This window comes from Phoca vitulina, unplaced genomic scaffold, assembly GCF_004348235.1.
Source record: "Phoca vitulina isolate PV1807 unplaced genomic scaffold, GSC_HSeal_1.0 scaffold5, whole genome shotgun sequence".
Lineage (NCBI taxonomy): Eukaryota > Metazoa > Chordata > Mammalia > Carnivora > Phocidae > Phoca > Phoca vitulina.
The window spans coordinates 58,399,313-58,414,685 of record NW_022589708.1 but is presented as its reverse complement, the minus strand read 5'-3'; the positions used below and the strand labels follow the sequence as shown (position 1 = coordinate 58,414,685).

Genomic DNA, 15,373 nt, shown 5'->3' with positions numbered 1-15,373 from the left:
GGCCTTTCCATTGCCCTCATTCTAGGATTACCAGATTTAACAAATCAAAACACAGTGTCCAGTTAAATTTGAATTTCAGATAAATAATGAATGATACTTTTAATATATTAAAGTTATACTAAAAAAAAAATCATCGTTGTTCATCCAAAATTCCAGTTGAACTGGGAGTCCTGCATCTCATCTGACAACCTTACTTTATTCTCTTTGTGTCCTCTGTGGTGTGTGACCCTATGGCCTCCAATCCTCCTCAAATTTGGGTTGTCTCATATTTGTCGCTTTTCCTTTTTCTGCTGCTTCTGACTGCTTCAGGGACTTCTGGAGCCTGCGCTGGGACCATCAGTAGTAACCCTAGGCCTCTCCTTTGATCTCTGCAAGCTTTCTCTTTGGTGTGGGCATCGATTCCTATCACTTAGATCAGTGGTTCCCAAAGTTTGTTGCCAGATGAGCGGCAGCACCAGCACCAGCCCCTGGAAAATGGACAGAATTGCACACTCTTAGGCTCCAATCCAGATCTACAGAATCAGGTCTTCTGGAGTGGGGCCCAGCAATCTGTATTTTAATAAGCCCTTCAGTTGTTTCTGATGCAAGCTAAGGTTTGGGAACCATTGATATAAGTGATGACTTCTATGCTCTGGACTCCCAAATCTTTATTATTGGCCTTGATTTCACACCCAAACTTCCCTCTAGCATTTCAAATTGGAGTGTTCTGTGGAATGTTAATATATGAAAGAAAAGGCAAAAATAAGCTGGTCAAATGGGGTTTACATGGTATTGCAGCATATCTTAAAGGTATTTGACTATCGGGACTTCCTTCCAGGAGGTTGTGGAAAAACAACAGATGGATGGCTTCAGTGCAAACAGAGCAATCAAAATGGACTTCATTATCGTCCCCTGCTAAATCACCTCTACCTCTGACAACCTGTTTCTTTCACAGAGCCCCAATGTTCTCCTAGTTAAGTAGGCTTAAAATATTGGAGGTAAGACCCTTCTTGTATCCAATCAGCCTCTGAGTTTTAGGGACTCAGTCATGATAGTGTTGGAAGGTAGGAGACCAAGAGTGACTCTCAAGGGTCAAACAAGCTGTTGTTGTGGCTTATCAGAATCAAGGCTCAGGAGGCACCTCTTCACTGGGACCTGGAGAACAGCCCATCCACCCCAAAGGCAATTCTGGCTGATCTCAACACCAAGCACCCAGCAGAAATCCGAGGCGACAGGTAGACAGCTCCAGGGCTACCCACAGAGCCACAGTGACATGAGGTCAAGGAATTAGGGATAGAACCCAAGACCCCAGGGGCACCTGGGTGGCTCAGTCAGTTAAGTGTCTGCCTTTGGTTCAGGTCATGATCCCAGCATCCTGGGATCAAGCCCTGCATTGGGTCCTCTGCTCAGCGGGGAGTCTGCTTGTCCCTGTCCCTCTGCCACTCCCCCCCACTTGTGCATGCTCTCTCTCTCTTTCTCTCTTTCAAATAAATAAATAAATAAATAAATAAAATCTTAAAAAAAAAAAAAAAAAAAAAAGAACTCAAGACCCCAAGAGGGCCATGAAGAGCTGAGAAGGCCTGTCCTGGAGGAACTGAGGAAGAGGGCAAGGAACCAAACCAGGTATTGAGGTCAAAGGAAAACAACATGCTTTGAAGAGCTGAAGACCTGGTGGAGGCGGGGTTACTGAGATGAGTAGCCATGGAGAGGCTGGGGCCAGCCTGGCCTGCAGCGAGGAGGATGTCAGCATTGATGGTGGCTGGGCCACACCCACAGGGAGAGGCTCAGGGGACTGAAGGGCTCAGGTACCAGGGAGTCGCTACTGGACCACAGTCGTGAGTTTCTGCCAGAACATAAAAGACTTCCATATGAGTCCATCACCAAACCCAACTTTAGTATCTTTATTCACTATCTTTTATTCACTATCACTTATCTTTCTCTTCCTTTATCCTGGGGTAAATACAGGAAAAGGATGGAAAAGGGCGGGAAGGGGAAGTGGGATAGGGTGAGAATGGAAAAGACTGCTGTAAGGGAGATCTTATCGATGATTCACAGTCTTGTCTGCACATCAGAACCACCTGGAAAGCTTTCAGAGCTACATCTGCGTCCAATCCTCAGAGATCCTGATGCTACGGTTCAAATCTCCGGATCAATGCCACTCGAATTTTAATGTGCATTGGAATCACCTGAGGATCTTGTTAAAATGGAGAGTCTGATTTAGAAGGTTTGGTGTGGGGCCTGAAAATCGGCATTTCAACAAGATCCCAAGTGATGCTGATACCACCGGTCTGTGGATCACATTTTCTGTAGCACAATCTAGAGCAGAGCTGCTCTGAGGGTGGTCCCTAGACCACCAGAATCAGTATCGCCTGGGAACTTGAGAGACATGCAAGTTCTCGGGCCCCACCCCAGACCCACTGAATCGGAAACTGGGGGTGGAGCCCAGTCCCCTGTGCTCGAACACACCTCTGGTGATTCTGACGCAGGCTGAAGTTTGAGAACCACTCTTGTAGAGAATCTGACCGGCCAATGGGAACGGAGCTGATATTCGCTCTAAGGACAAAGTAATGAATTATCGTTCAGGTAAGACAGAAACAAAGATCAGGTTTTATTCTACTTACGTTACAGTTACGAACAAGTATAACCATTATAATAAAATAATCTCTCTCTCTCTTTTTTTTTTAATCCCCATATCATCACAAGTAGTAGAAATTCTTAGGGACATTTTCGAGACGAGCACACTCCCTGCAAAGACGGGAGAAAGGAAACGTCAAACCGTGGCTTTCCGGGCTGCCCGCGGGGCGGAGCTGGTACGGGCGCCGGAAGCTCAGGCGGCAGCGCCTGGTCTGGGGCTTGAGAAGGGGCGAAGGGATGCTGGCCGCTCCGAGGCCACGATGCTGCTGGGGCTCCTGGCCACCAGAGGTGCTGCCCCTGGTAATGTCACTGCTCCGGTGTCACGCTCTGCCCCACAAGTGCGCTACGCCTGGGTGACAGTCAGTAACTGCTCCCAACTGGCCTCCCAGGCTCAGCCTCCCCCATCCGTGCCCGGTCTGTTCTGCGGGCTCCACCCCCCCCCCCCGGGAGTGCCCGCCGTCCCCCCCCCCCCCCCCCCCCCCCCGTCCCTCGGAGGCCCCTCCTCGACTCCCTTCAGCCCTTGCGCTGCTGTTTTGCATCTTCCCTTGTGTTGTCTGGTAGCTCAGATCACACATCGCAGCCATCTGTCCATCTCTGTCCCTCACCGGGGTGCGGATCCCTGTCCCCTCCCTTGCGGCCGGTGTTCAACACACGTTGTCTCCCTGGGCAGGAGATGCCAAGGGGAATAAGACACGGTTTGTCTTCAAACCCTGGGAACCAGCCGCCTGCCAGGGAACATGCTGGGTGCTGTGAGAGAGATTCACACAAAGCCTCGCGCCGCTGCCCGTGCACACTCGGCTCTCCTGGTCCGCCTGGCACTTTTTAGCCCTTATTTACACAGGCGTCCGTTATTCCTTAAAAAGTGTGGGTTGTTTCCCTAAGAAGGGGACAGGTAGAGTGTGTCTCTGTCACTTCCTTATAGCTTACGCAGAGCAGGGGACACGCTGAGCGCCAGGCTACAAAGCATGGACAGATGCTCCTGCGCTCCCAGGACAGGATGCTGACTTCGGAAGGCGGCTCAGAGCCGATCCCATCTACGTAATATTTAAGAATTCAGAATCTTCGGCAAGTTGGCTCACGGGGCGCCTGGGTGGTTCAGTCGGTTGGGCATCTGACTTCAGCTCAGGTCATGATCTCAGGGTCCTGGGATCGAGCCCCGCATCGGGCTCCCTGCTCAACAGGGAGCCTGCTTCTCCCTCTCCCTCTTCTGCTCCCCCTGCTTGTGCTCTCTCTCTCTCTGTGTCAAATAAATACATTTTTTAAAAAAAGTTGGCTCACAATGAAAAACTGCCTCGTGTCTATGTTTAAGAAAAGTCTTTTCAAAGCTCCCCTTAAAACACTCGACCTGCACAACCATGAACACTTATGTCCCCAACGCTTTCACATGCTGGTGAGCGTTACTGTTACAGGAGTAGAAATGGTCAGGAGGGGACGTGTTCAAACATTAAACATGTTGCCCTCTCATGTCCCATTGAGGGCTTGTGCAGGGGACTCTAGGTTCCCAGGAGGTGTTGTGCAATAGCTTCTTTGAACATTTCCTCAGAAGTGGAAATGTCACATATGGAAAAGGGAGGAATGTATGTCTCTGTGAGTAACACCACCGTGATATTCTGCACGCCCATCTGATGTAGGTGATTTTATTACCCTGTGAGCGAAATCTGGGTTAGTCTGGATGACACGATCACACATTTCAAACAAGATAGTGCCATTAGAAAGGAGATTGACTTGGATGCCATGACATGGACTTATCTTTCTAGCGTGTTCGGTCATACACTTAGCCTTCGCTTGGTAAATATTTGCCATGTGAATGAATGAAACACAAACCCTTCCCCAAGGCTGATGCCTCACCTAACAAAAGCATTTTGGTCTGCAGACAGCAGAGAGGGTTCAAGAGAACCTTGCAGGGACGCCAGCATGTGGAGGGTGTGGGGAGTGGCCCTGGGGAACAGCCTTGATGACACCACCCCTGGGGAGGGGGGGCGCCCAGGACCGAAAACCACACTCTCCAATGATCCCTGACCAGCCACCCTGGGTCTTCTGAGGAACCCCCCTCTTGTTACAGAAGGACACTCTCTGCTGGGGTAGAGAACAATTTTAGATCTGAGAACAATTTTTCAAATATTCTTGACCACGACCCACAGTAAGAACACATTTTATTTTGTGAACCAGGAAAGACACGGGCTAATATATAGTTGAAACAAGTTTTACAACATAACAGTTCCCCTTACCACACGTGAAGGCCTGGTTTCTCTATTCTGTTCTTGCCCCACTCCTTCCCGTTACAAAAAAAAAAAAAAAAAGTGACAGAGTCCACTGATTTCACAGTCCATTAATGAGTGAGGCCAGCACTTCAGAAACAACTGCACAGTGACCTGCAGGAGGGATGGGCTTCAGACCCTCCGCCTCAGGCACCCAGTGGTGAAGGAAGGGGGATCCTCCCCACTCCCACACACCTGGGAACACACTTAGGTCACAGGGAAGTGGGATATAAATCCCTCTCTTCTGGAATCTCACCGAAAAAGCTCAAAGGAGAGGTCTTTGCTTCTATAGCTCTATTACACTTAAGATATCAGTAAGGTTCTTAACCATGACCTTCCATAGGGGACAGGCCTCATCTGACTGCCCCACAGACGAACCCCCACGAGCAGAGACACTGTGTGCGGCATCAGCTCCAGCACACCCCTACGAAGGGCCACCAAGCCGAGGAGTGGCCGGGGCACAAGGCTGGCACGTCCCCCCTGTGCGAACCCTGCTGGCTCCAACAGTGTTCCTCAGTCCACCAGGTTTCAAAGAGTTCTTGAGGAGGGAGGATGGGGAGATTGTTCTGGGACAAAAGAAGTCAAGGAAAGCTAGATGCGACAACTTGGGGCCTCTGATGTGATACGTGCTGTGGTGACTCCACAGAGTCCTTTTTGCGAGTAATCACCAAATACCTGCCATGTACAGTCTGGGGACGGCTGCCCCAAGCGGCCACTATCTGCTTGTCCCTCCACTTGGCAGAGACACAATGCAGACGAAAGACTTCTCTGCTGTCCCAGTTGAGGGCAGGACCAGGGTGTCAGGACCCTTCACGGGGACCTGAAGGCATCACTGTATTTGGTTGGTCAGTGTAAAAGTGACAGACCTTTGTCAGCACGCTGAGCGGACTCTATGGATTCACCGTCTGTAGTTTACAAGAGACTCTGTGCCCTGCCCGCCTGCAGGGGGCGCCATTCTTACAGACGGTGGAGTCAATGAGGCCCTTTGGGGGGGCGGGCAGCAGCCCTCTGAAAACAGGTCTGTGTTTTAAACTGCAAAACACAAAACAGGGACAGAGTTGGTCAGAAAGTCGGACACATTCTCTTTCAGCCCTGATTACATCCATTGACTCCCGTGTTTTGCAGTAAGAGCAGCGTCTCATGGCGGGAATGGGTAAGATCTAAAGACTGGCGCTCAGACTCACACCCACCCTGGGACGTCGAAGACTCGATTCCGTCACCAGTAAAACAGGAATGATGGTAATACGTATCCCACCAAGCTGAGGCAAATAAGGCACAATAACGATCTTTATAAATGTCATTAGCAGTCACTTTGCAGGGAAGCCAAGCCCTGCAGTTGCTCCCTGCCCTCAGGCTTCGGTGCCCGGGGCGCTGCATTGAAGCCACGGCACTGGGCAAGCCTGGGGGGCAGTCTCGGAGACAAGTGGGCGGCAACACACTTGCTGATGCACAGCAGTTCCAAAAGACGGTATTGTCCCTCAACTCTATGATTTGTTCTCAGCCAGGAGTGAGGTGGGACCCCTGAACGTTGGCCTTTACCCACAATTCCTTTCATTTGCTTCTAAAAAATTCTGCTACCTTATGTAGGCATTAAATAATTTCTTGAATAAAAGCTCTAATTATCCTGGGCTCCTTGTATATGCACCATTACATGTATATCCAGAACATGAAAATACAAATACACCCCTGATCTCAGAGGAGACAAGTCTCATGACAGCATCTCTCTGTATGACTTATTAACCAGAAAATGAGCAATCATATTTCCAAAGTCTAGGAGAACGAAAACTTAGAAAACCTCCCCAGAGCACATTTTGTGTTGTGGGATTTCCCGAGGCTGAAATCAACGTCCTTGAGGGGTATGCCGGGAGGTGGTTAAATTGCGTAGCTTGGTTTAAAAAAGGAAAAAACAATCATGCTGACAAAGTTGCTGATCAATTTGCAAAATGCTGGCCACTCTTCCCAATTCTTCCTAATGGCATCAGTTGCCCACTTGCAGTCCTTCTTTCCCTATAGACCTGTTTTCCCTGAAGTCCCCGCGTTGTGGGAGGCAGCCACTTGCTTGGCCATGCTGGTCGACGACGTCTGTACTTTGGTGCTCTGCTCTGTGTAGCCAGCGGTGTCTCCTCCTGCGTCCCCCTCCATGTCCCTGCTTCTGCAGAAACTTCTCTGTCTGGACTGCCTGGCCAGCAGCAGGTTCCAGGCTGCTGTTCTGTACTTCTTTGAAATGAGGTTGTAGAGGATCGGGTTGATGGACGCACTCAGATAGAAAAGTTGCAAAGCAACAATGTTAAAGTACTGAGAGAAGTTCATCATCCGAGAATCTTCTGTATTTATGTAAATGATCCTGCCTACGTGAAAAGGCAACCAGCAAACTACAAATGCCAGAACCACCACCACTGTAAAACAAGACACAGGCACCAGAGTTAGCTAAAGCATCCGAAAACAAATAAGCCCCCCCGGCCGAGAAACCATCCGAAATAATAAGTAACAGCAAACAAATTAAATAAACTTTTACCTAGCCGATTCCCACCCCAGGACAACTACCAGGCTGCAAACAGCATCGACATTTGCTTTAAAACTGCATATATGCGTTATCACGGCTGGACATAAACCAGAAAGAGAAATTTCTACTAACAAACTGTTCTGGCGGCTTCCTTCCACAAACCTATTTCAGAGACACGTTCTCTGTATTGCACTGAAAAGAATTCTGCAACAGGTCTGCACAATTTTTTGTTTTGATATGGGCATGGTTCACTTCAGCCTGCAGGATAACTTAACATTAAGTTTTTTTTTTAAAAAAGAATTTAGCTTAATGCGCTCTACCCCATGTTCTCAAAAGTACTATGAGTAATTCACATCCGTGGCATCTAACAGAGACAGGCGGTTGGTTTCCCCATCCTGGATCAGCCCGGCTCACGGATCCAGCGGCTTAGCGGACCCAGGCATCCCACCAAATACCACACTCCTCGGGGGCGCCCTGGGGTTACCCAGAACTATCAGAGGACTGGAGATGGTTTTCTCTGGAGACGGGCAGGGCCGGCAGGTGGAGGCTGGAGCAAAATGACACAAGGAATTGTAGCTAGAAGAGGCGTTGGGAGACGAGGGGAAGGGGACGCTGCCTGGACCGCGGGCTGGCGTGTTTGGAACAGAGGGGGCGCCACTTACGCAGGACGCGGACCGTCTGCCGGTGGCCCTTCTCGCGCCCGGAGGCGGCCGGGCCTCGCAGCGGGCCCCGGCTCCTCCACAGCTCCCGCCCGATGAGCCCGTAGAGGACGCTGAGGCACAGAAAGGGCAGGAAGAAGTAGGCGGTGGTGACCCACAGCATGACGCGCAGCGCGCCCATCTGAGACGGGCTCGGCCGGCACTCGCGACTGAACAGCGCCGCGGCGGCCGCGGCCTCCGCGGCCTCGGGCCCCGACGGCGGGGACGGCGACGGCGACGGCGGCGGCCAGGTGCGGGGCGAGGGGGTGAACGGTGCGCTGCCGTTAAGGTCCGGGACCGCGTCGATGCCGGGGTCCTGCTCGACGCCCACCAGAAAGAAGAAGGGCCCTGCGGAGAGCAGCGCCACGGCCCAGAGCGCCGCGATGAGTGCGCGGACGCGGCGCCGGGTGACCAGGACGCGGGCGCGGAGCGGGCGGCAGATGGCGAGGTAGCGCTCGACGCTGAGCGCCGTCATGTGCAGCAGCGTGGCGTAGGTGCAGCCCTCGCCCACGTAGAGCGAGAGGCGGCAGAGCAGCTGCCCGAACACCCAGGGCCGCGAACGCCAGAGGCGGTACAGGTCGAAGGGGAGCCCGAGCAGGATGAGCAGGTCGGACACGGCCATGCTGCCCAGGTACAGGTTGGTGGTGGTCCGCATGTCCCGGTAGCGCCCGATCAGCAGCACCGTCACCACGTTGCCGCTCACCCCGACGGCGAACAGACCGAGGCACACGGCGGTCACCGGCACCAGCGCCCCCAGGGGGAAGGGCGAGCAGAGGCGCTCGTCACAGGGCAGCGGGGCGCCCTCCGCGCCGTCGCTGCGGTTCCAGGGGCTGCCCATGGACGCGCCGCGCCGGGCGGACGCGAGGACACACGCTCGGCGCCCGTCCGCGCCGCCGCACCCCCGGCTGGCCCCGGGGGCCGAGCGCAGGGCCCGGCTGGCGACGCGCTTCCTCGGGCAGCCCGCGCGCAGCGGCTCACCGGCCCCCGGCCGCACCGCCCGAGCTCTGCGGCGCCGCGCGCGAGGTCGGAGTCTGCAGGGTCCGCTTTGAGGACCTCCCACGCGGGCGGCGCGCAGTCTCCGCCCCCGGCCTCCGCCCGCCACAGGCCCGCCCCACTCCGCGCCACTCCCGCGCCCTCTCCTCGGCCCGTCGCGTGCCAGGGAGCTTCCCTCCCCGCTAACTGGAACACGGAAGGCGGCCGCGGCGCACGAGTCCTGCCCCGTCCAGGGAAGCGGTTGCCGAACCCCGGTGAGGTGGGTTGCTGACCCCAGTGGAGCGCGGGCGCTCCGGCCACTCGAGTACAGAGGGGGACCTCGGCTGGTGGCTGTGTCCAGGCGCTTAGGAAAGACTGCCTCCGTAGTAACATGAGAGGAGTTCAGACCCCGGGTTCTAGTTATGACTCTACAACCAAGTGATCTTAGACCAGTCCCAGCCTCGCCCAGCCCGGGTCTCCTCTTCTGTAAGTTTTCAGGTAGGAGTGGAGGGACTTGAGCAGATAATTTCAGCCATCCTTAAAACCCTGAAATCGGTGGGCATGACCATGTCTACTGGTTTTAAAGAACAAGGGTGAAGTATGCACGTGTGTATTTGCGGGCTTACGTGTGTTGCATTGTTCCTATGTACAAAATATTTTATGAACAAAAAAGCAGAGTATTTGCCAACACTAGGAAGAACTAAAATTCTGGGGAAAAGACTAAAACTGATTTATGAGTCAGTTCATTGCGGTCTTAATGACAATAGATGACCCTTACTGAGTGCTTAGGGCGTGTTTGGCCCTTTGCTTTCCATTTAATACTCATGTCCTTGGGAGCTCATTTTACCCCTGAGCAAAGTGGGACTCGCTTGTGATTTTGCCTCCTGATAAAATACACACCACACACACAGGAGTCTTGCAATGCCTCGGTCTCGCTGTGGATGAGCTGGTCCTCCAGGGCATCTCAGGCATCGACTCCTGCCGGCGTCCGTCACACGGTATCATTGCCAGGACCTGCCAGCCCTCCTGCATCTCAGCATCAGTCATCCCCTTTCTGACCTCCACCCCTGGCTTTCTAGCTCACTTTCTCTAATGCCTCAACTCCTGCAATCCTCCACCCACCCTGGGACCTCAGATAGGTTGCTCCTCCTACCTTTTCCTTGTCCCTCACCTGCCTCAAGTCCTCACCTCCCTACTTGACCCAATTTACACTCCCAATAAGCAATCCTAATCACTCCCAGGCAAACACCCTCAATCCTGTGCTCTTTTCTCTGTTGTCATACGGTCCCCTTGACAAGGACGTAACCACACCCCTGGTTAAGTCGAATCTTCTGCCTACTCCGTGCACCCTCCCAAATAGCTGTTGCGTTGTTTCACCTGAAATTCACCACCTCTGGCGTGGCTCTTCATTTTTCCTTGGCTATCCTCATACTTACCTATTCCATCCACTCTCCCACCCTCCAGACCACTCTTTTGTGCATCTTCTTCTCTCCCACCCGCCTCCTCTCATTCCCCCGCCCCCCAGGTGCAGATGAATGAGTAGGTGGGACTTGTACCTGAAGTCAGCTCTGCCCCTTCTTCCTTCACCTCCTCAAGGACCTCACTCTAGCAATTCTCTCTTGCATCTTCAGAATTTCTTCCTCTTCTGGATCATTCTCATGTATCCAGCAAAACTCCTTAAAAGAGTGTGTATATTCAGCGTCTCCACTTTTTCTCTCTCCCTCCCTCTACCCCCAAACAAAGAAAATGCAATTTCGTCATCTATTGTTGATCTGATTTTCCCTTGAGCGTTCACTGGCTGGGGAGCAAGAGAAAATTAGCCTGAATAAAGCCTAGTCCAGTTGGAAGAACGGAACCGTGCCTCTGTGTGGTGTTCCGTTCTGGATAGCATGCTTATCTTATCCCACAACCTCCTCTTCCTTCCCCGCTTTTCCCTAGGGTAGTCCAGGTGTTTGGGAGGGGAGGTCAAGGAGCTTGAAGGTCCTTATGAAATAAAACGGAGGGGGTCACCTAGCTTCGTGTGGGATCTTGGGGTGCCCAGGGTTCGCATTTGCCACATTCCAGTTCGGTGCCCCCTGCTTGCCTGGCCACCAGGTGCTCTGCTAATCCCAGAGGAGAGGTCTGTGGTTAGTGAATTTGTGGTCCCTTTTTTTGACTCAAGGGATGCTCGCTGGAGTACCTGACACCTTCCCCTTGGCTCTCACGGCTGCAGTCCCTGAGGTTCTTCCCTTTTCTCCATTCTGCCCCAGAGCTTGGTCTACCCAACGTCTGCTGAAGGCTCCTTGCTCCTTTCCCCACCCACCATGGCGGCCCGCGCCATGCAGGCTCACAAGGGCTACTACACCGTCTCCTACTATTCTGTATACTCGTCCTCCATTCACACACTCCTCTTCTTTGTTGTATTCTCTCTACACTGCTTGTTACCAACTGCTCTACTATTTAATCTACTTAACTCTTTGTTTGTTATCTGCCCTGCCCCTTCCGCTCGAGACATCCTGTGGTCCAGAAGGCTGGGCTGTGATCTATTGTGTGCTGTGCTCTTTCCCTAGTGTCTGGATCAGTACCTGGTACAAAGTGAGAATTTAATAAATATTTGTTAACTCAGGGAACGGATAAGCTTCTGCAGAACCAGGTACCATTATTTTCTTTACAATTCCCAGTGACTGAGAACAGTACTTTGATTATAGTGGGCGTTCAGCAAGTGTTTGTTGATATTCAGGTTCCAGATAGGATACTGATATGGGGAGATGGGTTCACCCCAGGCTTTTTCCACATCATGATGCTGCAACTCAAGCAGGACTTGGTCTGTCAGGCAGATCTGAATCCTTATTATAATGGCTTGGCGGTCCGTGTTTTAGGAAGAAATGGGATGAGCTATCTGGAGAATGACTAAATCTGCTTTCTCCTTTGTATTTCTAAGGTTATCCACCAGCTTACTGACTTCATACTTCATCTGATGGGAGGAAGAGGACGTCATCAGGGGTGTGGACACCTCTCCCCTCTCCCTTATGGATGTGTCTGCGCCTGGTACTTGTGTGGGGTGAGAGCGAGGCCAGGTCTGGCCCTGCTATGGCTCTGTGTCCCTGGAAGCAAGAGATTAGTATCATCAATAGGCCCTTGGCCCTTGGCTGGAGGCCTCATAGGTTGGCTTTTTGGCGGGCTGGGATGTCCTGACTAAAAATAAAGTGAACGCTGGTAGTGTGCAAGGTGCTGTTCCAAGTATTTGCATATTTTAACTCATTTACTCTTCAATAACTGCATTATGAGGTGGGTCCTTTCCGTACACCCATTTTATTTTATTTTTATTTTTTTAAAAGATTTTATTTATTTATTTGAGAGAGAGAGAATGAGAGACAGAGAGCACGAGAGGGAAGAGGGTCAGAGGGAGAAGCAGACTCCCCGCTGAGTAGGGAGCCTGATGTGGGACTCGATCCCACGACTCCAGGATCATGACCTGAGCCGAAGGCAGTCGCTTAACCGACTGAGTCCACCCAGGCGCCCCATTTTATTTTATTTTTAAAAGATTTTATCTTTAGGTAATCTCTACACCCAACGTGGTGTACTTACAGCCCCGAGATCAAGAGTCTCATGCTCCACCAACTGAGCCCGCCATGCGCCCCTCAGTATGTCCCTTTTCCAGGGGAGGAAAACAAAGCACAGAGAAGCTATCTCTGTAAGCGGAGTTACTGTCTGTTTCTCACGTCCAGGGGCCACGACCACTGTGCCCTATACACACCACAGCACTACCAGCCTTGGGAGTGGTTGGCATGTTCTGGATTCTGCTAGGAAAGTGTCTTTTAGCTCATATTCCAGATATGAGCTGGACAAATGGAAGGATACAGAAAGTTTTAAGGAGCATTAGGATACATCCATAACTTGCAATTTACCTGTTGACATTTGTAGAAACTCCACAGGTTTAATACTCGCTTCTCCACAGAAGAGCGGGATGGGAGGCAGAGGTTGAAAGCTGAATGCACACAGCAATTGACCCACGTTTCATAACGTTTTGCGTCAACATTATACAGTTGGGAAATTTCCCATGACGTTCCAGCTTTTCAGCTTGTCTTGCAACATGGTAAGATCTGGCAGCTCTGGGCCCACATTCCCCAAAGGTGGTGGCAATCCAGGCTGAGCAGGGGCTGCTGTGTTTAGACAGACACCCACTCAGTGGGCACTCCACAGCCTTCATCCCTCACACGGTGGCTCTGTGGGCCCCACACCCAGCGCCTTCTTCACTTAAAGACCTGCTGGCTCCTATAGACCCCAGGTGCCAGGAAATGGCACCTTATTTAATAAAATACAGAGATGGCAGAGCTCCGCCCTGGAAGGGGTACGAACCCCTGGCAGAAAAGGCCAAGGGCTGGCTCTGGCTGGCCCTCATCTCCAGAACCTGACCACTACCTTGACCCCGGGCCTCAGGCTTTCCCAGATTTCCCTCTGCACAGCAGGGACATGGCAGGGCACATTCAGGCAAGACTCTGTGGGCTGCAGAGATCCCAGATACGCTGTGATTGTTGCCGAAGCAATTTTCTCTTGGTCCTAGTTTCTCCTAAGAGAGACAGGCTCCCCCTGGCAATGATTATCAAGGGTGGTGGTGGAGAGAGAGCAAGTTCCTGGGAAGGGTGGCCGGGAAAAGGGTGTAGGACCTGGGGAAAACCCTCCTGGAGATTCCAGTACCCCTTTCCCAGCCCCAGTGGATAGTCCCTGGTCAAGAATGAGCGTCCCGGCTCCCATGGTCACCCTGGGCCCAGTTGGGCTCCCCCGGCCATGCTCTCTCTGCTATGCGTCTTCTGCGCCATCAGCCACAGGAGCGCACTTGGAGAGCTAAGCCCCCCTGCCTGAAGTGTCGTACCACCCTCGAAGCTAAGGAGGGGCTGAGACGTAAGCCACACTTCTCCGGGCTCCTGTAATAGCAAAAATCTCAGCATGTTCATGACGATGAAAATAAAAAGGGAAAACTATGAATGTTGTTTATGATGTAGCTGGTCTGAATTGCAACATCTGGGAAGACCTGCAAAGGCTACCTTAGAGTACTCTGCTCCTGCCTTCCCTTCTTCCAAGTTTTTCAGCACACTGTCTGTCCAGTCAGAATGCCCCACAATGGCCATGTCCATACAGTGAGGAAGACGTGTCTAAAGTAATAAGGAAAAATTTGTGGGCACCCTCACCCCTATATTCATCTTCTAAGGGGACAGAGCTGTTGTTGGCCGTTTCTACCTCTTAAGGGGGCTGGCTAGGTATAACTTTCTGTCTTAGGTATTAGGCATGAATGTTCTTAACTCTTTCTGCGGAGTGGAATGGAGGGAGGTAGAAGGACTCCGTCTTTGGGGAATCCCTCCATCTTTCGTGCGGGGGTCAGTGTGGAGGCTTTCTTCAGGGAACCCTGCACAGAGTGATGAAGAGTGTGGGGCAGAGCCCACCACTTAGTATGTGGACTTGGGCAAGTGACCTGATGTCTCTGAGCCTGCGACTCTCATCTGTGTATAGGGACCACCTCACTGGGTTGTTCCCGTGAGTCAACATAAAGTCCTTAGCTGGGTGCCTGGCATGCAGTGAGCCCTCTCTGTTAGTTCTTCTTAATCATGATAATAACATAAAAAAGAGGCTATCTTTGGGTCCAAACGAGCCCCCTATCTACTTCTTTCTTTGGTCAAATCTTATGCCTTCTGGCCCCCATACCTGTGCCCCTGCTGTTAGCTCTCTTTCCATTGCTCTCTGTCGAAAGCCCAATCCACTTGCCTTTCAAGAGCACTCAGAATGTTAGTTTCTAGGTCAAGTTTCCCAAGGCCCTCAGTGTGATGCGAGTGTTGTCTCTGATGCCCTCAGAGTTCTCGTTAGCTCCCTGGTACCCCTGACAGATCGGGTTGAGGCATGGGTGAGCTGACTGTTGCCTCTCATCTTCACCTCCCTGGAGAACTGTTCCCCCCCGCCGCCCCCGTTCCAGCCTCTTGCATCTGTGCAGGTAGCTGGGGCCGGGCCCGTTGCAAACAAGCCAGGTGTGCAGGTGGAGCGCGTGGGCAGCGCAGGGCAGGGGCTGCTGCCTGAGCCAACAGCCTCCAAAGACCAGTGCCCCCTAACACCTCACACATTTGTTTCTTGTTCCCCTAGAGCCTGCCTCGAGTGTGGGGGACACTCTAGGGGGCTTATCTCCATTTGGTGGCTCACTGTTCTAGGCATATGACCTCTCCATAAGAACAGGTGCCCCCTTCATCTCTAAGGCAGGGGAAGAGAGAAAATTAAATGCTCCTGCCTGGAAGTGACTGTGCCAGCTTCAAGCTGCGAGTCTCTGGGCTCCAAAGCCCCCCTACTGGGACTCTGCACATACTCAT

General features: G+C 52.2%; 1 protein-coding gene across 1 annotated transcript; it reads right to left on the bottom strand.

Annotated features, from left to right (window-relative positions):
* Positions 1–6,814: 6,814 nt before the first annotated feature.
* On the bottom strand, positions 6,815–8,910 carry MLNR (motilin receptor). Its single transcript, XM_032402491.1, has 2 exons — positions 8,037–8,910; positions 6,815–7,267 (listed from the first exon to the last, which is right to left on the bottom strand). Exons 1-2 carry the CDS (start codon positions 8,908–8,910, stop codon positions 6,879–6,881), a joined length of 1,263 nt encoding a protein of 420 aa, XP_032258382.1. The 3' UTR covers positions 6,815–6,878.
* Positions 8,911–15,373: the final 6,463 nt, after the last annotated feature.